This window comes from Pezoporus occidentalis, unplaced genomic scaffold (genome assembly GCF_034315485.1).
Source record: "Pezoporus occidentalis ecotype Australia unplaced genomic scaffold, CSIRO_AGI_Poc_V1 ctg739, whole genome shotgun sequence".
Classification (NCBI taxonomy): domain Eukaryota; kingdom Metazoa; phylum Chordata; class Aves; order Psittaciformes; family Psittacidae; genus Pezoporus; species Pezoporus occidentalis.
The window spans coordinates 349-26,720 of record NW_026916092.1 but is presented as its reverse complement, the minus strand read 5'-3'; the positions used below and the strand labels follow the sequence as shown (position 1 = coordinate 26,720).

The 26,372-nt window shown below is 45.8% G+C and overlaps 1 protein-coding gene and 1 long non-coding RNA gene across 5 annotated transcripts; one reads left to right on the top strand and one right to left on the bottom strand.

Annotated features, from left to right (window-relative positions):
* Window positions 1–258: 258 nt before the first annotated feature.
* Window positions 259–22,632, top strand: LOC134155133 (coatomer subunit gamma-2). Of its 4 annotated transcripts, none has more exons than XM_062601988.1 (23): window positions 259–358; window positions 1,224–1,304; window positions 2,329–2,400; window positions 3,538–3,617; window positions 4,728–4,803; window positions 5,243–5,335; window positions 6,443–6,529; window positions 8,153–8,310; window positions 9,200–9,333; window positions 10,022–10,089; window positions 10,922–11,110; window positions 12,015–12,110; window positions 12,519–12,762; window positions 13,292–13,367; window positions 14,043–14,146; window positions 15,010–15,135; window positions 16,453–16,515; window positions 16,633–16,772; window positions 17,332–17,503; window positions 18,777–18,874; window positions 19,561–19,699; window positions 21,030–21,128; window positions 22,120–22,632. In XM_062601988.1, the coding sequence occupies exons 3-23, from the start codon at window positions 2,374–2,376 to the stop codon at window positions 22,248–22,250; spliced, it is 2,400 nt and encodes a 799-aa protein (XP_062457972.1). In that variant the 5' UTR covers window positions 259–358; window positions 1,224–1,304; window positions 2,329–2,373; the 3' UTR covers window positions 22,251–22,632. The 4 variants fall into 4 exon arrangements, with proteins under 4 accessions (XP_062457972.1, XP_062457973.1, XP_062457974.1 ...); XM_062601989.1 differs by having other exon boundaries at window positions 352–483; XM_062601990.1 differs by lacking the exons at window positions 259–358; window positions 1,224–1,304; window positions 3,538–3,617.
* Window positions 22,633–23,820: 1,188 nt separating this feature from the next.
* On the bottom strand, window positions 23,821–24,517 carry LOC134155134 (uncharacterized). Its single transcript, XR_009961435.1, has 3 exons — window positions 24,476–24,517; window positions 24,302–24,365; window positions 23,821–23,954 (listed from the first exon to the last, which is right to left on the bottom strand). It is a non-coding gene; the product is annotated as an uncharacterized LOC134155134 (long non-coding RNA).
* Between the last annotated feature and the right edge of the window lie 1,855 nt (window positions 24,518–26,372).

Genomic DNA, 26,372 nt, shown 5'->3' with positions numbered 1-26,372 from the left:
AATAGGGGCACTAGGGAAAAATAGAGTAAATGGCTTTATGTAAAGAGGGAGTATTACACTGTTCTTCCTTGCCTTCCAGCTACGTTGGTACTGCTTCCTCCACACCTTTTCCTCCTGTACCTGTGAATATACCGCTGAGGAAAGTGAATTCAAAGCTCTTGGTGGAGAACATCAGGGATTTCACTGTAGCATGGGGTGGTTTTTTAAAGTTTAGGGACTGTTCCTCCAGTTCGGTTTTTTTGTTGTTTTTTTTTTTTTTGTGAGGAATGCATTTCCTTAACTGAGAGGTCTCTTTTGTTCCTCAGGTAGTGGCTCTAATCCTTTCCAGCATTTGGAGAAGAGTGCTGTGCTGCAGGAGGTATGAATGGTCATCAGACTGTTGAACTCTTTTCCTTCAGAGCGTGTTAGCAGCTTGAGGAAGTTCTGCGCTGCAGCTCCCAAATTTGAATGGCTATATTCAAACAGTTAATTTAAAAGCCCGGGGTATGTAAATTAAATGCACATGGCTTGAGAGCAGCCCTGAGGGGAAGGATTTGGGTTGCTGGGTGACAAAGCTCTCCATGACCCGGCTTCAGTGTGTGCTTGAGCCCAGAATCCCCTCTGAGTGCTGGGCTGCACCCGCACAGTGTGAGCAGCAGGTCAGGGAGGGTGCTGAGGTGCTGGCACAGGGTGCCCAGAGAAGCTGTGGCTGCCCCATCCCTGGCAGTGTTCAAGGCCAGGTTGGACAGCGCTTGGAGCAAGCTGCTCTAGTGGAAGGTGTCCCTGCCTGTGGCAGGGGGTTGGAACTGGATGAGCTTTAAGGTTCCTTCCAACTCAAATCAGTCTGGGAGTCTATGAAGTTAGTCTCTGAGGGGTTTATGTGTAGTAACCCAGGCACAGCTACAGGTTGGGCAGGGAAGAGATTCAAAGCAGCGTTGCGGAGAAGGACTTGGGGGTGTTGGTTGATGAGAAAATGAACATGAGCTGGTAGTGTGCGCTTGCAGCCCCGAAAGCCTGCAGTATTCTGGGCTGCATCAAAAGGAGCATGACCAGCAGGAACTCTTGGAACAAGTCCAGAGAAGGGCCATGAGGATGATCAGGGGACTGGAGCACCTCCCATATGAAGACAGGCTGAGAAAGTTGGGGCTGTTCAGCCTGGAGAAGAGAAGGCTGCGTGGAGACCTCATAGCAGCCTTCCAGTATCTGTAGGGGGCCTATGGGGATGCTGGAGACTGTGTCTATAGGCTCGTATCTTTAACGAGACCCCTATAAATCCACGAAGATGTCTGCACATCCTTACCAAAATCCTTTACTTGCTGAACCAGGTAAGTGTTATCATTTCTTCCCAGCCAGAATGAATATTCCCAAGGCTAATATAAGGAAGAAGTTCTTTACTGTGAGGGTGATGAGGCCAGAGAAGTGGTGAATGTTCCATCCTTGGCAGTGTTCAAGGCCAGGTTGCACAGAGCCTTGAGAGACATATCTAGTGTGAGGTGTCCCTGCCTTTGGCAAGGGGTTGGAACTGGATGAGCTTAAGGTCTTTGCAAAGTCAAGCCATTCTGTGATGCTGTGATTCTAATTTCTGATAGCTTTCAGTGTGAAAGAAGTTTTGTACCTCTTCCTGACAGATTTGGGAGGTAGCTTTTTAAGGAGATCCAGAATGGGGTGTTTATGCTTTAGTATTATGTTCTTCCCTCTGACTTGCTGCTAACTGGAGTGAGATACATATCACTGAAGCTTTTAACACTTTTTCCATGAGTGCCAAGTGAGAGCTGCTGCTTGATCTGTGGCCATCACAGCCCTGTGCAATGAAAGAGACACTTGGGTTTGCCCAGCTAAAGTGGGAATGACTGAGACAAAGTGAAAACATAGGCCAAGAAGTGATGAGGTAGAAGGGTGTCTTTTTGTCTGGGGCTAAATTAGAAGCATGATAAGAAAGATTTTCTTCAGGTGTTTATGTAGATCAGGTTTCGTGTGTGTCAGGTTGTATTTAACATCAAAGTAGGTTGGACCTCTGCTGTTCAGTCTTAATTCAGGCAGCAAGTAGATCCCTTTTAGGTAAGACAAAACCAAGGATGCCAGAAAAGGGAGCACAGGCTACTTAACAAACTGTTCCATTGCTGTACAGCTATGGATGGCATTTGTTGAAACCAAGTAGCTAGTAGTGGTAAATTTGACAGGTACTCCTCAGGAAACACAAGGTGAGGGAGGGATGGTTTCTAACATGAGAAAAAGCCTCAAAGCAAAGATCCTTGGTGTGTGGGTAGGTGTTAAAAATGGAGGCTGAAAGGTGGAGGCAGCTCAGTAACAATGGTGATTTTTCTCTTGCTTCTTATGTGCTGTTTTCAGGGTGAACACTTTGGAACCACTGAAGCCACAGAAGCTTTTTTTGCAATGACCAGATTATTTCAATCCAATGATGTAAGTACCTGGTTGTTTAGCACTTGCTGCCTCCCTGCTTTTGTCTGGATTTGTGGTAACTACAGATTACATCCAACTACAGTTGGATGTTGGGATGTGGGAGGTGAGCACTTCAAAGAACAAGCTCTGCACGCCAAGTACTAGCTGGAGGCAAGTCATGGTCTGGAAACAAGTGACTGAATAATAACACACAGTTACTTCTGCAGGTTGTATTTGGTGCTGGGTTTATTCTTTTCTGCATTGAATTACTGTTTTAAAGCATGTGAATAATGACAAAAGCCTTTAATATACAAATCAGTATCATTTTATGACTGTTTCTTACACTTACAAATAATCACCATCTGCTGAACTCAAAATAGAATTTAAAAGTTGCCTGTAGACTAAATCCAGCTATTCCCTAGAACAGCTTGCTCTATTCAGGAATCACCATGGAGTCAAGGGGTGAGAACATCCTAAGAAAGCTAGATTAAACTTTGGATTTAGCCCAGTGTAAATTCCTTCTCTGATCTCTTTTGCAGAGTGTAAGAACTCAGAAGAGTTTTTATTCATTAATTTTTGTTCACTATAAACTGGCACCTCAGGTGTTTAGAGATTTGACTGAGGAATGTTGAACATGGAACTGTGTTGGAACTACAGAGTGCTTGGGACCTTTCTCATATCCATGTGTTGGAAGGGCGGGAGGGGTGGTTAATGTAAATGTGTTATTTGCTTTCCAAGAGTTAAAGTGTCAGTGCTCTTTGGATATTTGCTTTACAATAGCAAATAGATCAGAGGAAGTTGGGTTTAAAGCTTTTAAGTGATAACTGTGAGGCTTCTGCATTCAGATGTTTCACTTCTATCATGATTAACATGGATTTTTGGTTTTAGTCTTATCTTACAAGATAGAGATATGTTTATTCTCCTGATTTGTTTGATAACTGACAGTAAGGCTATTCCCCAGTTATCAAACACAATTTAACTTGTGTGCTTTGTACACCACTGCTTTATCTTTGTATAGAAGTGGGGAAGAGGGTGTTCTATTTAAAAGCTTGCTCAAAATTTAAAGTTGAATATTTGAACTTTTATTTAACTTCAAAACTTGTAGGAAGTGTTTATTTATGCTTGCCATTAATAGTTTTCTGCACTACATTTTCACAGCAAACCCTTAGAAGAATGTGTTACTTTACCATCAAAGAGATGGCCAATATTTCTGAGGACGTCATCATAGTCACAAGCAGGTAGTAGAACCACAGACAGCACAGTATCAGAGCTCCTAAACAAGTAGCTCTATCTCTGTGTTTCTTTTAGCTGCTGTAATTCTGCGTTATGAAGGATAATAAAGGAAAGGAAAACAAACTGTCCTATGATACAGAGTATGTTACCACATGAAATGTTGATTTCTTCTTCCTGTGGTGTTACTCTTTACTAAAAAGGGAAGAGGCTTGCCTGCAGTTTCTCAGTTGGATGAAACTTTGGTTTCTTGTGGGTTTCTTGATGGGGGGGAGTTGGTTTTGATTCCTTTTAACTGTTGGTTCTTGATGGTTTTTTCACACCAAGGCTGTGATTTTCTGTTTCGCTTTGCTGTCAGAGCAGTTAGGGACAAACAGAGCAAAGCCCAGTTCAGTCCTCCAGCTGAACTGTCAGGTTTTTGGACTGCAGGATAGATGTTATAGTTGCTGGAGAGCAAAATGGGATCTCTGATGTGTCTGTTTTATTTTCTATATTTTTTAAAGCTGCTCAGCAGCTGAAACTTTGCTGTTACCTAACTCAAAATGTCACGTGGTAGAAAGAAAGCACTTAGGAGAAGAACAACTGAGCTGAATGAACCAGGCATGTGGCAAAGGTGTATTATGAAAACTTGAACATACTATTTTAAACTTAAACAGGGGAAGTTCAGGTTGGATATAAGGAAGGATTTATTTACTATGAGGGTGCTGAGGCACTGGCACAGGGTGCCCCGAGAAGCTGTGGCTGCCCCATCCCTGGCAGTGTTCAAGGCCAGGTTGGACACAGGGGCTTGGAGCAAACTGCTCTAGTGGAAGGTGTCCCTGCCCGTAGCAGGGGGCTGGAAATGGAGGAGCTTTAACATCCTTTCCTACACAAACCAGTCTCTGATTCTCTGATTCTATGAACTGTGCATTTTGTAATGTTCTCTGTTTCCACAGAATCCCATGCTGTTAATTCTTAAGTAGCTGATTATTAAGAGGTTGTTTCTAGCCAGTACTAGAGCTCAGCAGTTAGGTGGTAACAGCTTGACCAACAGCTATGTGAGATGAGGCAAATGTCACAAAAAGACCAGGCATTGGGATGTTAAAGTGGTGTTGACAGAGTGTCTATGATTATTTCAGTTTGACCAAAGACATGACAGGGAAGGAAGATGTGTACCGAGGCCCGGCCATCAGAGCACTCTGCAGGATCACTGATGTAAGTCCAAATCACATCTCTGTCATGGGAGAGATGAGTGTGTTTAAAATAGAATAAAATAGAAAAGTACTAAAATAGAAAATTAAAATAGAAAAGCCCTCTCTTGCAGGGTGTATTCTTGTAGTGGTAATGGAATTTCTGCTGTAGGGAGGACAGCTCTGGAGCCTGCTGCAGATGCGAGGACCTCTGTGGAGCTGGAGCACTGTAAACATGGAGTGAGAAGGCAGGAGCTTTGGAGCTCTGGTTTCTGATCTAAGATTGCTTTGCTGTAGACTTTGTTTCTGCCACTAAACCTCCAGGACCAGGCAACTGATACTAATCTCTCCCTTGCAGAACAGTTCATGATGCATTTTGAATATGCTGTGTGTGTATTTTTGCCTCATACTGCTTTTATGGTCTGCTTCCCAAGTATCAACACTTCTCTTTTTCCTTCTCACAGGCTACAATGCTACAAGCCATTGAGAGATATATGAAACAAGCCATTGTGGACAAAGTCCCCAGTGTGTCTAGTTCTGCACTGGTGTCTTCCTTAGTAAGTAAAGCAGTAGATGATTGGGAATCTGTGTGTTGTGTTGTGGGTAGGAGGCTACTCTGCTGCATTTGTAGCTCTGCTTGGCCTTTGTTTTGTTCTTTCTTGTTTTCCTTTTGAGATGTTTCTTTTCTTTCTCATCTTCATCTGCTCACTGGAAAACAAGAAGTAGTGGTAGTGGAGTTTTCCTGTGACTCAGGCAGACTCTGTCCTCTCAAACTCCTTCCTTAATGTTCTCTTACCTTAGAGTACATCAGTTATAATAGCTAAGTGCAAAGTGCTCAGTCATCTCTCTATGCAGCCAGTGTAGGACGAGTTTCTCTGGGAAAGAGTCTTTAGAGGCTTGAGTTTAGAGTACTCAAGCACAGTGAAGACCACGAAAGTGTCTCTTGGTTTGGTGAGAGTAACTAAGAAACAGCCTGTGCTGTGGAAGAACTAACACAAGTGACTGTGAAGAAGTGTATGAATTCTGTGACAGGCAGTAAAAGCAGTTGGCTTTGTGCTCTGCAAAAGAAAAGATCCATGAAATTGCTGCCCTGCTGCAATTCAAGATCATTTTCGCTAATAGATAGAAGGGCAAGATGAAGTTCAGTCTGAAGGTGTTCCTCCCTTATTTGGGAGAAAAGGCTGGAAAATACCTTGCTAGGTTAATTCTTTAATAAAGAGGAGAATACAAATGAGAGCATGGGTAGTCTGAGATGTAAGAAAACCAGTGGTTTATAGATATACAGACGCTGGCTGCCTTGGTAAATCAAGAAGGCAGGAGGTAAAAGGTCCAGCTGAGGTGGAGTGAAGCCTCTGTTAGGACCCTGAGGGTGCAAAGTTGGATTAATACTAACAACTGAATTAATACTGACCTACTGGGATAACTGTAAGCAGGTGCATTCTCCTCCTATTGTCTTCAGTCCTGTTTGAACATAACTCTCCAAGTTACTTTTCTCTTCATTGAAACAAGTGCATCCATATAAACTATGGATGTGAGTTACTCTTTGTTACCTGTAGTACACAGCAAAGCCCTCAGTTGTCTCAAAGCTGGTAAAACAAGGCTTGTGGTACCTCACTGCTTCTGATTTTAGTTTGTCACCAGTCTCCATTTGTGGTTTCTTCCAGCATATGATGAAAATCAGCTACGACATAGTCAAGCGGTGGATCAATGAAGCTCAAGAAGCAGCTTCTAGTGACAACATCATGGTGCAGGTATGTTAAAGGGTGGTTGCTTCAGGAAGCAGTTAACACACTGGAGGGTTTTCACAGCATTCTGTGAGTTCTTAAAGTAAATTAAGGAGTAACTGGTTTGCCTTTTTTCTTTATTCTTTCAAAAATAACAGTGTTCAAGGCCAGGTTGGATGGGGCTTGGAGCAGCCTGATCTAGTGGAAAGTGTCCCTGCCTGTGGCAGGGGGTTGGAACTGGATGGTCATAAGGTCCTTTCCAACCCAGTTCTATGATTCTGTTAGAATCATTGTATGATTCTGACTGTAACTTGAAGGAAACAACTACTTCAGAAACTCACAAGTTTGGTGATCCCAGTGCAAGATTCTTTTGAGGAGCTGGCTTTTCAGTACAGTGCTCTTGCCCTTTCCCTGCCAACCTTTTGATGGCTGGGATGCCACTGACTGTTTCACAGTAGTTGTCACAGAAAGGCTTTGAATCTGAGTTTTCAAAGAGATTAAGAAATTATCTCTCTGCCACCCACAACACCAGCATCTCTTGCCTTGGCCTTCAGAACATTTGCAGTTACTATAGGCCCATGGAGATTAGCCCAGATATTAGTAAGATATCCATGTTAGTGAAATTATAATTGGTACAAATACTCTAAAGAGCTGTGGAAATGAAGGTGTTCTGTGTGTTCAGTCAGTGTTACAGACTAACCATCAAAACCAAGTCTGTTCTTATCCAGTGAGCAGCTTCATTAATCATAGAATCCCAGACTGGTTTGGGTTGGAAGGGACCTTAAAGCTCATCCAGTTCCAATCCCTGCTACAGGCAGGGACACCTTCCACTAGAGCAGCTTGCTCCAAGCCCCTGTGTCCAGCCTGGCCTTGAACACTGCCAGGGATGGGGCAGCCACAGCTTCTCTGGGCACCTTGTGCCAGCACCTCAGCACCCTCACAGGGAAGAACTTCTGCCTAAGAGCTCATCTCAGTCTCCCCTCTGGCAGGTTAAAGCCATTCCCGTTGACCTGTCTCTACAGGCCCTTGTCCAAAGCCCCTCTCCAGCTTTCCTGCAGCCCCTTTAATCACTGGAGCTGCTCTCAGGTCTCCCCTTCAGGAGCCTTCTCTTCTCCAGGCTGACCCAGCCCAGGTCTCTCAGCCTGGCTCCAGAGCAGAGCTGCTCCAGCCCTTGCAGCATCTTTGCGGCCTCTTCTGGACTCACTCCGGTCATACAACAAAAAAAAACCAAATCCAAACAATTTGGCAACTAGAAATGTTTCTTTGTACTTTTACTGTACATTTTTGTAAGGTCAGCTGTCATTTGAAGGCCTTGGGATATCCTGGATGTTGAGTGTACTGGAAATGCAAGTGTTACTGTGCAGGATAATTCAGTGAGCCTTTGAAGTTCTGACATTTAGTGGGGAGAAAGGGGAGTAAACTCCCTTCGTGGCTCTTTTAATCTTCAGGAATGCTTTGAGCCTGTCTTATGGTGGGCAGGAAGGGGAAGGAAATACTGCAGATACTTGTAACTTGTCAGGTTCATTTGAGGTTAGAGGGTATTTCAGCTAGGAAACACTAATTACTAGCACTCTTTTAGGTCTTGCAGTCTGGCGTTTCCCACTGAGGGGTGTATTCAATAGCTGCACATCTTTGTTTCTCATTTCCTAGTATCATGCTTTGGGGCTGCTCTATCACCTTCGCAAAAATGATCGTCTTGCAGTTTCCAAGATGCTGAATAAGTTCACTAAATCTGGCATGAAATCCCAGTTTGCTTACTGCATGCTGATCCGAATTGCAAGCAGGCTCTTGAAGGAATCTGAAGAGGGGTAAGTAAGAGGCAGTGTGTGAGTTACAAAACCTACTTATTATTTTGAGGTAAAGGGTAGCTAGGAAACTTGTGGGGTTTGAAGCTTGTGGAAATGTAAATATGGATAGAATCATAAAATCATAGAATGGTTTGGGTTGGAAGGGACCTTCTCTGTGCTGGAGAGGGACTTCATCAGGGACTGTAGTGATAGGACAAGGAGTGATGAGTTCAAAGTGAAACGGGAAGTTCAGGTAGGAGATAAGGCAGAAGCTCTTCCCTATGAGAGTGCTGAAGCGCTGGCACAGGGTGCCCAGAGAAGCTGTGGCTGCCCCATCCCTGGCAGTGTTCAAGGCCAGGCTGGACACAGGGGCTTGGAGCAAGCTGCTCTAGTGGAAGGTGTCCCTGCCCGTGGCAGGGGGTTGGAACTGGATGATCTTTAGGTCCTTTCCAACCTAAACTGTTCTGCGTGATTCTGTGATTTCAAATGCAATAAGGTTCCGCCTATATTTTTGGGGATGTGAACAGAAGGATCTCTCCTATCCTGCCCTCATATTAGCAGGGGAGGATACAGTTATCTGATGAAATTCTTTTATCACTGGATATTTGTTGTAGAAATAACATATGACGTGATAATATGATATATGATTCATGGTAAATGACACATGATTAATGGTAAAGTATTTATATGTAGAAAGCAGCATTTCTAGCCCAAAGAGGATAATGTCAAGATGAACAGTTTAACAATAAATAGAATAATTAGAGCTCAAGTATGAGTTGAGCAGTCTGATGGCCTAGGAAAAATGAAAGCCAGTGCATTAGCTGTGCGAGTGAAGTTCTCAGAAATGCAGTTTTAGTGGTTTGTAAGTAATTCAGCATTATTCCTGCTGTGAATCCTCTTTTGGTTGTAGCCATGAGAGTCCACTATTTGACTTCATCGAGAGCTGTCTGAGGAACAAGCATGAAATGGTTATTTATGAAGCTGCTTCTGCAATCATCCATCTCCCAAACTGCACAGCCAGGGAGCTGGCACCCGCTGTTTCAGGTTGGTCATGGAGTCCTTGGTATCCCTCAAGCAGCTGAAAGGGTGGTAAAGCACGTAAGAGACAGCACAACATAAATACTGGACTCAAACTGTGAATTTCCTGTTTCTTCCCCAGTTAGAGGGCTTTGGGATGAGAAGCACATTGATCCCTTTTCCCCATTTCCTTCAGAGCTTTTGGGAACAGGCAGTAGCGGTGGCATTTTCCTTTTTCCAGCTGCAGGAAGTTGGGGTAAAGGGAAGGTAGATGAAAATTTGATAGCCCAGATGTGCCACAGGCAGCTGTGCAAACCACCTATTACTGATGCAAGATTAAAACCAGGAGGGTATTTCGAACTTGCTTGTGAAGCCAATAATAAGTTATGGGTAGAGCCACATGAATGTTTAGCAGTGTGTAGCTGAGCATGGGTACATTGGACATTCCTCTCTATTCCATTTCTTTCAAAGAGACGTGATCTGATTTCCTGCTGCAGTGAGTTCTGACTGAACTATTTGCATTGCCAATATCAAAGTGCTGGCTCAAGGCAATTTCCCTTTCCTCATCTGGTTGCGAGGGCTCTCCCCTTCTGCTCCCCACACATTCCAGGTGCCTAGAGTTGCATTACTGGGAGCTGGCATTTGTTAAACAGTCTCTGCTCTGTAACATCTTGTTGTGAGTGACTTCTCTTATTTTTCTCTTCCTCTTTTTCAGTGTTGCAGCTGTTTTGTAGCTCTCCCAAACCTGTGTTGAGATACGCAGCTGTACGGACCCTGAATAAAGTGAGTGCTGCCAAAGCCATCTAAACAAGCAGAAACCTCTGAGCATCAGAGGAAGCCAGACTTCAGTTCCTAAGGGTGTGTTACCTACAGTAGAGTTACTGCTCTCATGATTACTTGCAGATACTCCATGATGGAGAATTGGTTTGTCCATGCCACATCTCCTGGTGTGATGGAAATGTTCTCTGCATCCAAGTTCTGTTTGCTCATTTCTGGATCACAGAGCTATATGTAGGTTGATAACTTGTGAGCTGCAAGGAAGCAAAGTCTCAGATGTTTAATAGTGCCAAAAGTGTGACTAGGATGTGTGTGAAGGAAATAACATTCTGATGTAAAAGCTGCACACAGCAGAAACAGTTTGTGACTGTCAAACTCATGAACTGTAACTTGGAGTTCATTTGAAACACTGAAACAAAAGAACGTGAGCTTTGATTGCATCCTGCCAACAGCAGTGTGATGTAGGTTTAGCTGCAATCCTTCATCCTTGCCTCATGAAAAGTTTGTTTTAGATTTTATAAGAGCAAGTAGGACTAGAGCAAGGGGGAAAGGCTTTAAACTAACAGGGGAGATTTAGATTAGGTATTGGGAAGAAGCTCTTTAGGGGTTATAAGGCTCTGAACAGGTTGCCCAGAGAAGCTGTGGCTGCCCCATCCCTTCCAGTGCTCAAGGCCAGGTTGAACGGGACTTGGAGCAGCCTGCTCTAGTGGAAGCTGTCCCAGCCCATGGCAAGCGGTTGGAACTAGAGGAGCTTTAAGGTCCCTTCCAGCACAAACCATTCCATGATTCTGATCCTACATTATTGCTCCCATCTAGTTTGGAATTGCATTCCTTGCAGGTGGCCATGAAGCATCCATCTGCAGTCACTGCCTGCAATCTGGACCTGGAAAACCTCATCACTGACTCCAACCGCAGCATCGCTACTCTCGCCATCACCACCCTGCTGAAGACAGGCAGTGAGAGCAGTGTAGACAGGCTCATGAAACAGATCTCTTCCTTCGTGCCAGAGATACCAGATGAGTTTAAGGTGTGGCACTGGAGGCCTCTGCTCTTTCCAGCTGCAGGTTTTTCTCCCATTCTTGTTATTATGAAGCTTTTCCCATTTGTTAATCCTTTAGTGGCTTAGTCTGATAGAGCAAAGCCAGCTTGAAATTCAGAAGGTGTAGTGCTCTGCTTTCCAACTGAAATATGCTGTGTCATTTCCTTCCATCACTCCAAGGAAGGATAAATGTTTGGTCGATTTCTGGCTCTTGTGCAGTGTCTTGCAAACCATTGTACTGCCTTCTGGTTGTTCCTTTGGAGAGGAAGAGGGATTTTAACTGCTCTGATTGAGTCTGTATCACTTCAAGTGTGATAGTTAGGAAATAGTATGAATTATATGTTCCTATATTGACTAAACTTGGCTAAGAACTTGGTTAAGGGTGGTAGTTGACTTGTACCCATCCCTTTACACCACGGAGTTGCCTTGAGGAGCATGTCTCTACTAATAGAAGGCATGTAGTAGAGGATAGTATGTCTCTACCAAGTCAGTTTCCACTAGTGCACAGTGGCCGTAAGTTCTTGTGTTTATGAGAAAAGAAAATGGGGATTAGAGAAATTCCAAATTGCAAAGAGTTTTAATGAGAAAATATAACTACTTCAGGTAGAATTAGGTCAGGATCATCACTGGACAGAGGGAGGAAGTGAGGGGAAGCTTTGAATAAATGGAGTCTATTTTAAATTACGGTCCTCTAATAGAGCCAGGTCTTGCACCATGCCAGCCCAGGGGACTTAATGCTCATGCTGAGACTCCACCACCTGATTAGGATCCTTGTACATTAATTTCATCTGTCACTGTGACAGCTTGAGCTAGTGAGAAGTGTGTGTTCTTCATAGACTTCGTTCTTCATAATAAATGCATATGACTAATGTCCTCCTGTATTGGTTTGCAGGTGGTGGTGGTACAGGCTATCAGTGCTTTGTGCCAGAAATACCCTCGGAAGCACAGTGTCATGATGACCTTCCTCTCCAATATGCTCAGGGATGATGTACGTGGATGATGCACAAACTTTTCTTTGTGTAGTGATGGGGGGGAAGCTCTGATAATGTGTCAGGTGGAAGGAATAAGTAATCTGCAAGCATGAAGGGTCTTTTCTGTCTTATGTCAGTATACAGCAATGATGGGGTCTGAGTGATTAAGTAACCTCTCTTATGTCATGGGTCAAACTTGTCTGTACATCAGCAACTGATTGGAATTAATGCTCAGATGTGCCTTTGTGGGCATGGGGGCACTAGGAAGACCCTGTTAGGTCAACCAGCACTGCTCCTCTGTTCTCTTGATGCACAATGGTTGTTCTTCTTAATGGCAAGAAGCAGTTGAAGTGTGAGGGGAACTGAGCAGCACTGATGTCTGAGCTCTGCCTTCTGGGTCAGTGTCCTTGATTTTCCTTTCCCAGGGTGGCTTTGAGTACAAACGAGCCATTGTGGATTGTATAATCAGTATCATTGAGGAGAATCCTGAGAGTAAGGAAACAGGCTTGGCTCACCTCTGTGAGTTCATCGAGGACTGTGAACATACTGTCCTGGCCACGAAGATCCTGCACCTCCTGGGCAAAGAGGGGCCGAGGACTCCATCCCCTTCCAAGTACATCCGTTTCATCTTCAACAGGGTGGTGCTGGAGAATGAGGCTGTGAGGGCTGGTGAGTTCAGTTTATGTTTGATGTTTTCATGTCTGCTGGAAATCTCGAGGCTGAAACTGGGTTTGGGAATGGGAGGCAATGGTTATTCCACAGGCATTGTGAAGGTCGAGCTCTTGAATGAGTGAGCTGTGAAGGTGTTTTTTTATCCTGCAGTGTGTTTCATCTCTTCACATAGAGTCACAGAATGGTTTGGTTGGAAGGGACCTTAAAGCTCATCTAGTCCAGTTCAAACCCTTTTCCAGTTTAAAAAGAGAGTTCTCATAGAACAGAGTTGCAATGCTGCTAAGCTGAAAGAGCTGGGCTGTTCATCCTGGAGAAGGCTCCAGGAGGTGTTAGAGCAGCTCCAGTGCCTAAAAGGCTACAAGAAACTTGGAGAGGGGCTTTGGACAAAGGCCTGTGTGGACAGGACAAGGGGAATGGCTTTAATGTGCCAGAGGGGAGACTGAGATGAGATGCCTTGAATCATGACTCTGAGGATGTGTTTGTGTATAGCTCTTGCACCTCCGACATCTTCCTGTTTTCCTCTCAGCTGCTGTCAGTGCATTGGCCAAGTTTGGTGCCCAGAATGAGAATCTTCTTCCCAGCATCTTGGTGCTGTTGCAGAGGTGAGTGGACACAGCTGTACCTGTGCTGAGCTTCTTGGTGACACTTGGTCTGGCTCCACAGAGGAATCAAGGTCCGGTCTGGTCAGAACTTGGACTGGGGTTCCCACAACATACCAGTTGAGGAGTTGGGAGATGGTTCCCTTCAGCCTTCCTGGCTGGGGGCAGCAAAGCACTGCCGGAGATGAGCAAATGAATAATGTGATTGGAACACCTGATAGTAAACTCTGAGAACATTCCTCTGCAGGTAATAAATCTGCATTCCTATAGGCACACATCTTTTTGCATCCCTTGAGGCAAGAAAACGTATTTCCAATGTTACTCATGAATAACATTTGTTTATGGCTGAGTAGTGATGCCATACACCATGTCACAAGTTCCTGTACCTTTCAGTTGGCTTGGTTGAACTTCGTAAGGTTTGGAGGTGTATATTTTATAACCTAGCGAGTGTGCATGGTGTGAACAGCTCGCACATCTCCTTTAATCTTGGTTTTCTGATGAGACACATTTAAATTTCAACTACTGTGTTGTAGGAACTATTTTTTTGTCTAATTTGAATAGCTGTTGAGGGATCTCAGAGCATCATTGCAGTATCAAGTCCAATCTTGATGCCATTTCTAGCTCAGCTCTCCTCATGTCCTCAGCTGCTGACTGCTGTCCTCTTGTTCCCCAACACAGGTGCATGATAGACAGTGATGACGAAGTTCGGGACAGAGCAACCTTCTACTTGAATGTCCTACAGCAGAGGCAAATAGCACTGAATGCTGCCTATATTTTCAACGGTCAGTGATGGAAAGGGTTATTTTATGAGCTGTTATTTAACTTTATTATGGGGGGGCTTTGCTGTAACAATTTTCTCTAATGTAACTTGGGTCAGAATAACTACAAAGGACACAACTTTTTTTTTTTCTGACCCAAGTTCTTTCCTTTTGAGGTACTGAAAATGGCAAATTTGCCAAAATATGGGAAGGATTGTGTAGGAAATGGAGGAAAAGTACGAATTAAGCTTTTTTCATCATTGCTTCTTCCATCACTCACCTGGGACAGGTTTCTTAATCTTGGCTTCCTCATCTCCATTACAAAGTGAGGATGCCACATCTTGTTGCCAGTTTTGGTTATAAAACTGGATTATGGTCTGTAGTTGAGTCGATGGGAGCAGAGTAGTCAACACACGTGAGAGGACTGCAAAATGACTTTTCTGGAGTGAACTGTTCAGACTGCAGTTCAATCTGGAATAACAACTTCCTGTGTCATCTGCAGAGCAGTGCTTTTATCCTGTCTAGCATTGTGAAGTACTTAGTGTGTGTTTGTGGTTACTGAGACACAAACATGCTTTTGTTAGGTTTTTATTAGCTGAAGTCCAAACTGCATCTAGCTGTAAACTCTAGATTTCTTACAAGAGTTTCTCTGCAGCCTGATCCAGTTGACAGGCTTCAGATGAGAGCTCTTTAAATAATCTTTCTTGCTTATATCTCAAGGCGGATGTAACTAAGACACCGGTAAATTTTCAGACTCGAGCATCTTACTGCTTTTGTTGCAGTGGGCCCTCCAGAATTCCCACTCTTCACATGTAAATCCTATTGCCATGGGCCTCTGACAGTTCCTGCTGTTAGAACTGACTTTTCCTGCCTGTGTTTATTTGCAGGATTGACAGTCTCTGTTCCTGGGATGGAGAAAGCCCTGCACCAATACACACTGGAGCCTTCTGAGAAACCTTTTGATATGAAAACAGTTCCACTGGCTACTGCACCAGTCTTTGAACAGAAAGCAGGTAACACTTAGGCTAACCAAGGCCAGGTTGGACACAGGGGCTTGGAACAAGCTGCTCTAGTGGAAGGTGTCCCTGCCTGTGGTGGGGGGTTGGAACTGGAGGAGCTTTAAGGTCCCTTCCAACACAAACCAGTCTGGGGTTTGATGTTTAAATAGGCCATGGACAAAGCTATAAGCATTAATGTTGCCATAGTGAAACTTCATGTCTGTAAATTGGCTCCATCCCAGTAGGCTCAGGCCAAGACACGTGGTGGCTCAGCTAAACAGGGTGCAGCATCACTGGCTTTGCCTCCTTGGTATTCGCAGATAAAGGAAGAGAGCGCTTCTTCCAAAGAAACATGTGTTGGCAAGAATGTGGCTGTTCTGTTAGTTTAGTTGTTAGAGAGGAGCTTGTACCTAGATCAACATTGGTTGGTGGATACATTCCAGGAGTGCTCACTCACTTCACTGGCTTTCTTCAGTGTTCTTGCTCAGTTCTTCCATTCTGACTTTGTGCAACTTTAATAAGAGTTTGAGGGGGTTTTCCCCCTTCTCCTCCTTCTTCCAGCTTTTTTTCTGAATATTTTGCACTGAAGTGTGCCTTTGTCATAGAATAATAGACTCCCAGACTGGTTTGGGTGGGAAAGGACCTGAAGATCATCCAGTTCCAACCCCTGCCATGGGCAGGGACACCTTTCACTTGACCAAGTCTCTGTCCAACCTGGCCTTCAACACTGCCAGGGATGGAGCATTTATGACTTCTTTGGGCACCCTCTGCCAGTGCCTAAGCACCCTCACAGGGAAGAACTTCTTCCTTATATCCAACTTTAAATTTTCCCCTGTTTCAGTTTGAACCCGTTACCTCTTGTCCTATCACTACAGTCCCTGATGAAGAGTCCCTCTCCAGCATCCTTGTAGCCCCCTTCAGACACTGGAAGCTGCTCTGAGGTCTCCACACAGCTTCTCCAGGCTCAACAGCCCCCATGTTCTCAGCCTGTCTCTGTGTGGGAGGTGTTCCAGTCCCTGATCATCCTCGTGGCCTCCTTTGGACTTGCTCCAACAGCTCCATGTTCTTATGTTGGGGACACCAGAACTGCACACAGTGCTGCAAGTGGGGTCTCCTGAGACCCAAACACCTCTCCTCTTTTCTCCTTACAACCCAGTATTGCCTTGTGGTAAAGATATCTCAGTATGTATGTGTGAGGAACCAAATTGGCAATGGTTCATAGCAGGATGTGTGCAACACTACGGGTTAAGGAGTTTTTAGTGGAGTTATAGCAGCATTTAAAACTCCTGAATGATGTAGGTGACAGCACAAAGTCTTTGTTTCTTCTTCCAGAGATTGCCCTTGTCACCAGCAAGCCTGAGAAAGTTGCACCTTCACGGCAGGATATATTTCAAGGTGAGACAAGAACAGCGGGTCTCCAGTGCTTGAAGTGCTGGGAGGATGTTAACAGGTCAGGAGGGAGCAATGAGCAAGCCTTTCACTAAGTGTCACCTTCTTTTCCTTTCTGCCTAGAACAACTGGCAGCCATTCCAGAGTTCAAGAGCTTGGGCCCATTGTTCAAGTCTTCAGAGCCAGTGCACCTCACAGAAGCAGAAACAGAGTATTTTGTTTGTTGTATTAAACATGTGTTCACAAATCACATTGTTTTCCAGGTAAGAGAAGCTACGTGCTTTTGCCTGGGTGCAGTTGGAGTTGCCCTTTAATCATAGAGTCGCATAGTGATTTGGGTTGGAAGGGACCTTAAAGTTCCTCCAGTTACAACACCCTTCCACAGGCAGGGACATCTTCTACTAGTGTGGGTTGCTCCAAGCCCCTGTGTCCAACCTGGCCTTGAACACTGTCAGGGATGGGGCAGCCACAGCTTCTCTGGGCACCCTGTGCAAGCGCCTCAGCACCCTCACAGGGAAGAGCTTCTGCCTTCGATCTAATCTAAATAAAGCATAAGCAGTGCCCTGGGGAGTACAGCTTCTCTCTTAGGGGAACTGCAGTGTAGAATTAAGGGTGTGGGTGCTGCTTTCCTCAACAGTCAAATAAGGATGGGGGTTATGATCCCATGTGTTAAGGATTCCTAGTAAAACTGGAGAGAAAAGCTGTTTTTGTGAACAGCAGCTTGTTCAATGAAGTGGGAGTCTGCTTTATACTGTGGATTTGAGGGCAAAAGTCTTGATTAGGAATGTTTCTTCTCTAAGTCCTTTTCAATGTGTTCTGCAGTTTGATTGCACAAACACCTTAAATGATCAGCTGTTGGAGAGAGTCACTGTGCAGATGGACCCATCAGATGCTTATGATGTGATCTGCTTCATCCCAGCACCCAGCCTGGCTTACAACCAGCCAGGCATGTGTTACACCCTCGTCCAGATCCCGCAGGATGACTCCACTGCAGGTACCTGTTGGGAAGGAGTTGTTCTGCCCAACACTTCCCTCAAAGGAAGCTTTGGGAGAACAGCATGAAATGTTGAGGGGGTGGAGTTTGGGGAATACATTGAGATTCCGGAAATGACTGTTTGTCATGTGTCATGTGCTGGTTTTCATGTAGAACCTGTGTTTGTGCAAAATAATATACACAAGTTTTACAACATAGTGTAAACATTTTGAAATAATCAGCAGTATTTCTGCAAATGGGATGTTGAAGAGGATTGGAGAGGTAATAGGAATTGGTGCAGGTATTAAGAAATGGAATTTACTGCCTTCAATCAGTGAAAGGAGCAGATTTGAAAACATGGATTTTTGTTGTATTCAAGAGCAGAATCATTGAAAGGAAAATGCAAATAGAAAATAAAATATCAGTAGTCTGGGCCTGCATAAAACTTCATTTTATTACTGTTATTCACACTTACAAGAAACTTCATTGGATGTAGAATCCCAGACTGGTTTGTATTGGAAGGGACCTTAAAGCTCCTCCAGTTCCAACCCCTGCCACGGGCAGGAACACCTTCCACTAGAGCAGCTTGCTCCAAGCCCCTGTGTCCAACCTGGCCTTGAACACTGCCAGGGATTTTTCTGGGCACCCTGTGCCAGCGCCTCAGCACCCTCACAGGGAAGAGCTTCTGCCTAAGAGCTCATCTCAGTCTCCCCTCTGGCAGGTTAAAGCCATTCCCCTTGGCCTGTCCCTACAGGCCCTTGTTCAAAGCCCCTCTCCACATTTCTTGTAGCCCCCTTAAGCACTGGAAGCTGCTCTGGGGTCTCCATGCAGCTTATCTTCTCCTGGCTCAACAGCTGCAGTGTACTCTCAGCCTGTCAGCCCATTTGCACTTGATTTAAGATGACTCAGCTCATTAGCAAGGGGGTCTCTTGGTTATCCCTTTAATACCAGGGAAGATTAGAACTAGTGTGAATTCTTTGACCTGGGGGGTTGGCTCATGATCCATTTCTCAGAAACCCTTTGCAGAGTTTCTCCTCTCAGAGCCTGCACTCTGGGAGGCCTGAGCTTGTTACATTATGGCCCTGGCATACACCTCTTCTGTGATCCTCCTTTGGTCTTCATCTTAAGCCTGGGGAGCCTGGTGGAAATACATATGCAGCTGAAAAGTGCTCTGACCACATCCATGTCTCTATCTTCTGGGGCAAAGCTGAGGTAGATTCTTTCAGGTCTCTTTTTTGCTTGAAGAGAAGGAACTGCAGTACCCCTAACCTACAGGCTTTTCTCTCCTCCCCAGTTGCTTGTACTTTCAGTTGCACAATGAAGTTCACTGTTCGAGACTGTGACCCAAACACGGGTGTCCCAGAAGAAGATGGCTATGATGATGAATATGTGGTAAGTTCAGAACTTGGTTTAGTTTCATACAGGTGGCCATTGGGCTGACAGTTTCCTTTCAGATCTAAATCTGTAAAGAGAGAGCAGCAAACCTGCCCAAAACACCACAATACTGTAGCTCATAACGTTAGGTCCTTCCCCAAAACCTTCCTCCTGTTGTGCCCTATGGAGAAAGGATTTGTGAGTTCGGAAAGGAAGGAAGGAATAACTTCCTCTGTCTGTTTTCAGAATTCCAGCCCAATCTCTCCCAGGCATTTGTACTTCTGTTTATTGTGTTCATGTTATCACTCATGGAAATACAAGTCAGATCTCAGGAAAGTGCCTGGTTTGGGGGCTTGGATGCAGCAAAGGCTCCTTCAAGATTCTGAGGGTGTCTCTCCTCAGCTGCTCAGTAGAAGCTGCAATGGGCTTTGACTCCCAAAGTGATTGTCCCATTTTCTGCTCTCTTTGAGCCTCACGCATGTTTGAGGAAACGTGTTTAAGCTTTACAGATAACCACCGTAAATACTATTTTTCCTCTCTGCTTTTATATGCTGTTATTATGTGCTTCTGCAATTAAAGCCACGCATGCCAGGGTTCTCTTGGCAAAATGCTGCCTCCTCTCTTTGTCTTTCCCTTTCTAAGATGATCATTTCTCTAACTTCTTATATTTTGTAAGCCTAAACTCTCCTTTGCTTTTCTGTCAGTTGGAAGACCTGGAGGTGACCATGTCTGATCATATTCAGAAGGTTTTAAAGCCAAACTTTGCAGCAGCATGGGAAGAAGTGGGAGATGACTTTGAGAAAGAAGAAACCTTTGCACTTAGTTCCATTAAAACCCTTGATGGTGAGGTGATCTCTCCTCTTGTATTGGTGACCCACATAGTAATCCTGGTAAATCTGGCATGCTGGGGATATATTTGGTGCATAGGAGGAGAATTTGGTGCCTTCCAATGGGAAGTCATGTCCCAGCAACAAGGTTTTGTTAGTAGGTGGATGGATGATGGCAGAGAGGTAGATGTGGTCTACTTGACTTCAGCAAAGCCTTTGACACAGTCTCCCACAGCATCTGCCCCAGGTAGTGTGGACTGTGAACTGGCTGAAGGAGAGAAGCCAGAGAGTTGTAGTCTATGGGGCTGAATTGGAGGCCTGTAACTAGTGTGCCTCAGTCAGTACTGGGACCGGTATTATTTAATATATTCATCAATGATTTAGATGAGGGAATTGAGTGTACTATCAGCAAGTTTGCTGATGACACTGCGCTGGGAGGAGTGGCTGACACGGAAGGCTGTGCTGCCATCCAGCGAGACCTGGACAGGCTGGAGAGTTGGGCAGGGAATCCAGCCTGCATCTGGGCCAACCCCAGGTTCCAAGATGAGAGAGCAGTGTAAGAGGGACCTGTGGAGCAGGATGACCATGAGCCAACACTGTGCCCTTGTGGCTAAGAAGGCCAATGGCATCCTGGAAAGACGGTGGTTAGGGAGCTGCCCTGGTGAGACCCCATCTGGAATATTGTGTTAGAAGAAGGACAGGAGCTGCTGGAGAGAGTCCAGCGCAGGGCCACGAAGATGATTAAGGGGTGACATCTCCCTTATGAGGAAAGACTAGGGAGCTGTCTATAAATATATAAATAAATATATAAAGGGGGAGTGTCACGAGCATGGAGCCAGGCTCTACTCAGTGGCAAACAATGATAGGACAAGGGGTAATGGGTGCAAACTGGAACACAAGAGGTTCCACTTAAACTTGAGAAGGAACTTCTTCTCGGTGAGGGTGACGGAACACTGGAACAGGCTGCCCAGGGAGGTTGTGGAGTCTCCTTCCCTGGAGACATTCAAAGCCCGCCTGGACACATTCCTGTGTAACGTTATCTAGGTGTTCCTGCTCTGGCAGGGGGATTGGACTAGATGATCTTTTGAGGTCCCTTCCAATCTCCAGCATACTGTGATACTGTGATACTGTGATTGCAATGCTGGGATTATAGCGAGTGGAACTTTGGCATTGCTCTCCTGAAGCTGGCTGGAGGAAGGGGTGGGTTCCTGGGCTGTGCGGGCATGGCAAAGTAGGGGTATTGATGGGGCTGCAGTGGAAATGGTTAACCCACATGGGTGCTTAGAGGAGAAGAAGAGCTTGGCACTAACCTGGAGGTAATTTTCTTCCTCAATCTCTGCATGCAGAAGCTGTCAATAACATCATCAAGTTCTTGGGCATGCAGGCCTGTGAGAGGTCAGATAAAGTGCCAGAGAACAAGAATTCTCACACACTCTACTTAGCTGGTAAGTACTCACACTGCAGGACTCCATGGCCCTGTGTCCCCACAGGGCTTTACTAAAGGGAGGGGAATGGGTTGGGAGATTCTGCTCTTACTTTGAGAGGTTTTTCTCTGTGTTGATCAGAATGGATGTATTCTGCCTATGGGAATGGTAGTGAATCCTTTGAATGAAGAACTTTCACAGCAGGCACCTGACTAAGTTCCTTGCCTGTGCTTATCTTGGAAGGAGGTTCTTAGGACCATCTTACAGACACATCCTGAATTGACCTGCAGTAGCCACAGCTTCTTACGGAATCCTAGAGTCATTTAGGTTAGAAAAGACTCTTAAGGTCATCGAGTCCAACTGGTACCTCAGCACTGCCAAGGCCAACACTAACCCATGTCCCTAAGCACCACGTGTACACATCTTCCATATCCCTCCAGGGACGGTGACTCCACCACTGCCCTGGGCAGCCTGTTCCAATGCCTGAGCACCCTTTGGGGAAGGAATTGTTCCTCATCTCCATCTAAACCTGCCTGCAGCTTGAGGCTGTTTTCTCCTGTCCCATCCCTTGTTCCTTGGGAGCAGAGGGAACAGAGCCCCCTCCTGGCTCCATCCTCAGGACTATTTCTCCCTTAAGGGCAAGGGCACTGAGCCAGTGTACTAGCCTTGCAGTGTGTGTGGCCTTCTCAAACCAGAAGTGAGCTTCAGCTACCCACTTTTCTGCTTTTTACCTGTTTAAGTCACCCAAGCCCTCCTGCAACAGTTGCTGACTCTCTTTCATTACAGCATTATCTGTTATCTTTGGTCTTGGCCTCAAGAGCTTAGGAGAAATTGGGGGTTTGGGTATTTGTTAGTCACTTCCCCCTTCTCTGCAACTGGCAGACTCAGCATGTCTGTTGATGGCTCCTGGGTTAGGACTAGATCACTGAGCCTCTCCTGAAGTGGTGACTACAAGAAAATCTCTTCAAGTCATCTCCTAAAGCCAATCTCAAACATTGCTTTGTCCCCTCAGGTGTCTACAGAGGTGGCTGTGATGTGCTGGTGAGGTCCAGGCTCGCGCTCAGAGACGGAGTCACCATGCAGGTGACTGTTAGGAGCAAAGAAGAAACGCCTGTAGATGTCATCCTGGCTTCTGTAGGCTGAGTGTTCCAGCACGACTGCGGTGGAAACCCCCTTAGCAAACACTGGTTGGGTATTTACCAGCCGTCAAGCAGCCTGCCTGCCCTTCTGCATGTAGTTTTTACTCCTCCATTTGGTATATTTTGTACGTTGCAGTAGTGGCAATAGGTGGCTGGAACTGAGCCTTTCCCATGTCCCTTCCCTTGTTGTCACTTACCCATTCCCATCTAATTTATTGCACCTCTGGCCACTTGCAGTAGAGCAGGGAAGGGAAAAGAGGCAGGTGGGAAGAAAAATGGCATCAGACTTTTGTCAAAATTGCTTTTTATTAACAGAAAATAAACCCTGGTCCAAGTGGTGGAATTCATCTGAAGTACTGGTAATAAAATAGACATTTCTTGTTCTAGTTCTGGCTGTTTCAGTACAGAAAAAAGTAGCCCATGATGGCTGCTTACTCAGAAAAAGCCCCTTATTCCTAAAGGGACACTAAGAAAGTTCAAACATAAGCAGTTAAAACCCACCCAGCCTCCAAGTTTATGGTATCCTGATGCTCATCTCCTCTGTTCCACATGGAAAAATCAGTGTACAGAGAGAGATTAACCTTCACCTCCAAAGCATAGTCAGTGGCGAGCCTTACATTAATAATCCCAAACACTGGTGTGTGAAACATCCCATATCAAAAGCTGGGAAGAGACAGGGAAGGAGGGACCTTATGGTAACTTCCTTATGAGGGAAGTTCTGCATCTCTCTGCTGGTCTGCTGTTTTTTTAGTTATCAAGCCAGGGTGAGGAAGGAAAGAAGGAATAGCGTTCCAATACCACTTTAATTACCTGTCCTACATCCTATGCCTTCAGTAGCTATTGCTCACAAGAGCACTGACTTTTGCTAGGCCCCAGAACACTGCTTCTTCAGCTTGCCCTAGTGAAAGAGGCATGAGCCTGCCCTGGTGGAGCTACAACCAGGCTTCAGCAAAGCTCCTGGGTAGTCCCAGGGGTGCAGCATCACTGAGTAGCTCTGCTTGTTCAACTGAAGAGCAGAGAAACAAGGGAAGTAGTAAAACCGTTGAGGTTTAGAGCTTGCCTTTGGGTCATTGGCCATTAAAAAGAGGTTACTGAAGGTAATTACAGTCTTTAAATGCTCCTTTATGTGTGCATGGCGTCATTGCCAGTACTTGGGGGATTACAGGTCCAGCTCTCCTGCTGTAGTTAGTGTAGGCAAACTCTACTTCAAATTCTTCAGGCCTGACAAGGTGGTCAAGTATTACAACTCTTAGCAGAGGGATATCATTTCAACTGCATCCATGGTGGGAGTGTATGCATCAGATCTTGACTGCAAGTGGTCCTGGCTACCAGTGACATGTAGCATGGCCTTACAGTGACGGCAAATAAGGACTCTTGCAACAGACATGTGTTCCTGTTGTCCTTTGAGCTCATCTGTTATCCCAGCCTCATCTTTTCTGGTGCTTCAAGGATTTACCTGCATCAATGCAGCAGTTTGGTAGCCAAAGATGAGGTTGTTAATGCAAAGTGCTGGATCTGGAGATAAAAAAATCAAGGTTTCTTCCTGTCCCCAAAGCCTGCCATGAGGTGCAAGAACTGAGGTGCAGCAGCTCAGAAGGAGTTGATCAAGTCGAGATAAGCATTCAGGAAGCCTGTTGGATCCTCCAGCTGTGGATAGTGGCTGATGTGGTCGTCCAGCACAGACACTGTGGACATGGGAGGCACCTTCCTGGTGGGAGAATACAGCAAGGTGCCACCACTGAAGCAGGACATTACCCACTCGTATTCTGCCTGTAACATGGTTTGGGGACAAAGCCTGTATCAGCTACATATGACCACTCTTCCAAGTGTTGGATTTACTTCAGAGTAGTCTGAAGGAGAAGACTACCTCAAGTCAATACATTTTACCTCTGTCTGCTGAGGGTTTCAAATACCTCATTGTTTTGACTGAGAATTCTGACTTTGATGCCTAAAAACCAGCCTCCCTGAAAAGGGAATTGAAAGCCCCAAGACAAAGTCCTCCCTCAAAATGAACCCCAGTTGTGCATTCACACTTTGTGGTGGGCGTTATCTTACTTGTAAAGCTGAAGGAACTCTGGGTGTGGATTCACAGGGACCAGGGGCCCATAGATGAGATGCACTGCGAGAGAGAAGCAGAGAGAGCTTTTATACGCAAGGACATCCCTAAACTAAGCCAAGAAGACTGTTGCACGCATCCCACGAAGTAAACCAAACCAGGTTCCTACTCACACGGGACAGAGGTGGACATCAAAGCCCCAACCCAGCGTTCTCCCACCCCCAGCTTCTCTTTTCCTGAGTCCAGCTCCTCCTCCTCTGCCTTGCTGGGAAATGCTGCGTGGTCTCCTGCGTCCTCCTGGGGCTCGGCGGGCGGCTTCCGGGAAATGCTCTCGGCCGTCGCGGGGCTCGGCTCCTCCGCCGCCTTCTCCCGCTGCTCTGCAGCCGCTTCTTTCCTCTCCTCGACCGCCCCGACCTCCTCCATCGGCAGCCGTCCCCTCAAGGCCTCCGGCCCCGCTCCCGCCGCCGCTTGGTCCCCGGGGCCGCTCTCCCGGGCCGCTTCAGCAGCTGCCGGCTCCCGGGGCCTCTCCCCCTCAGCTCCCCGCAGCCTCACGAAGATGGAGGCGAGGGCGAGGGCCAGGACGGTGAAGAGCAGCCGGACGGCCAGGTACAAGTCCATGGCCACGTCCGTCCTGCCCTGCTGCTGGAGCCCGCCCGTATTATAAGCCATTGCCATAAAGCACAGTGAGACAAGAACCTTAGCCCAGGCCCCACATTTGATAAACACTAACACAGCAAATACCGGCTCTACGTAAGTTACAACATTCTGAAGCTGTGAGATCAAGAGAAACAACTCTGAGAGCCAATAAATCGTCATTGTGATGAGTGACTATTAATCTGGTCAGATCTGTCGTTATCTCAACCCTTCGTGCCCCACGTTGGGCGCCAAAAAGGACTGTCGTGGTTTAAACCCAGTCAGGTAATTTGTTCGCTCACTTCCCCCCCTTTTCTTGCCCTCCCCGTGCTCTCGGAGGGACGGAGAGGAGAATCGAAAAGAATGCAACTCCCACGGGTTGAGATAAGAACAGTTTAGTAACTAAGGTATAACACAAATCACTACTGCTACCACCAATGATAATAATGATAAAGGAAATAACAAGGGAAGAGAATACATCATCTCACCACCAGCCGACCGATAACTCGCCCCCCCCTCAGCCCGACCAAGCACCGACCGATACCTCCTCCAACCCTGCAGGCCCCCAGCCCTTCCGGCTAACTCCCAGTTACATCCTGGGCATGACGTGCTGTGGTATGGAATACCTCTTTGGTCAGTTTGGGTCAGGTGTCCTGTCTTTACTTCCTCCCGGCTTCCCCTCCTCCCTGGCAGAGCATGAGGCTCACAAAGTCCTTGGCCAAACCAAAACATCGCTATCAGTTCTGTTCCCAGGCCGAAAGTCAAAACACTGCACTGCACCAGCTTCCAAGAAGGAGAAAAATGACTGCTACTGCTGAACCCAGGACAGTGTCCCAGCCATAAACCATCTGCTTCTCCCCCTTCAGGTGTCTGCTTTTCCTTATCAGTAGCTGCTTATCAGTAGACTCAGTCTGCTTTTCCTTGTCAATAGAACCAGGTGTCTGCTTTTCCTTATCAATGGATAGTGCCTTTGTTCTGCTTAGTAGGCATGATAGGTACAGACAATACTTTTGTTTAAGCAAGCGAATTCCTCTAACCCCCCCTGTACAACCCCCCTGTACAACCTCCCTGTACATTGGTTAACCCTGTATCAATCCCCCCTTTTTTCTATAAAATGAGTAAATTCTTTTACTAGACTATTTATGACAGAGCTATCCATGTTCCTTCTATTGATTTATGAAGTGATTTTGATATACACTGTGTTATGCAAGGTACAATCATTAAAATGAGAAGTCCTATAGCTAAGATTAGAAGGCCTTGTTTAAGTATTTCTCTGAACCATCCAGTACCTCCTAGGTTATTTAGCCAGTCATCCATTCCACCTCCAACAATTCTAAGCTCCTGCGTATTTTCATTTCTTTTCGCAGCTTAGCATGAATTGATTCAGAATGGTCAGTTAAGTTCATGCAGCACATACTTTCGAAATCCCCACAACCA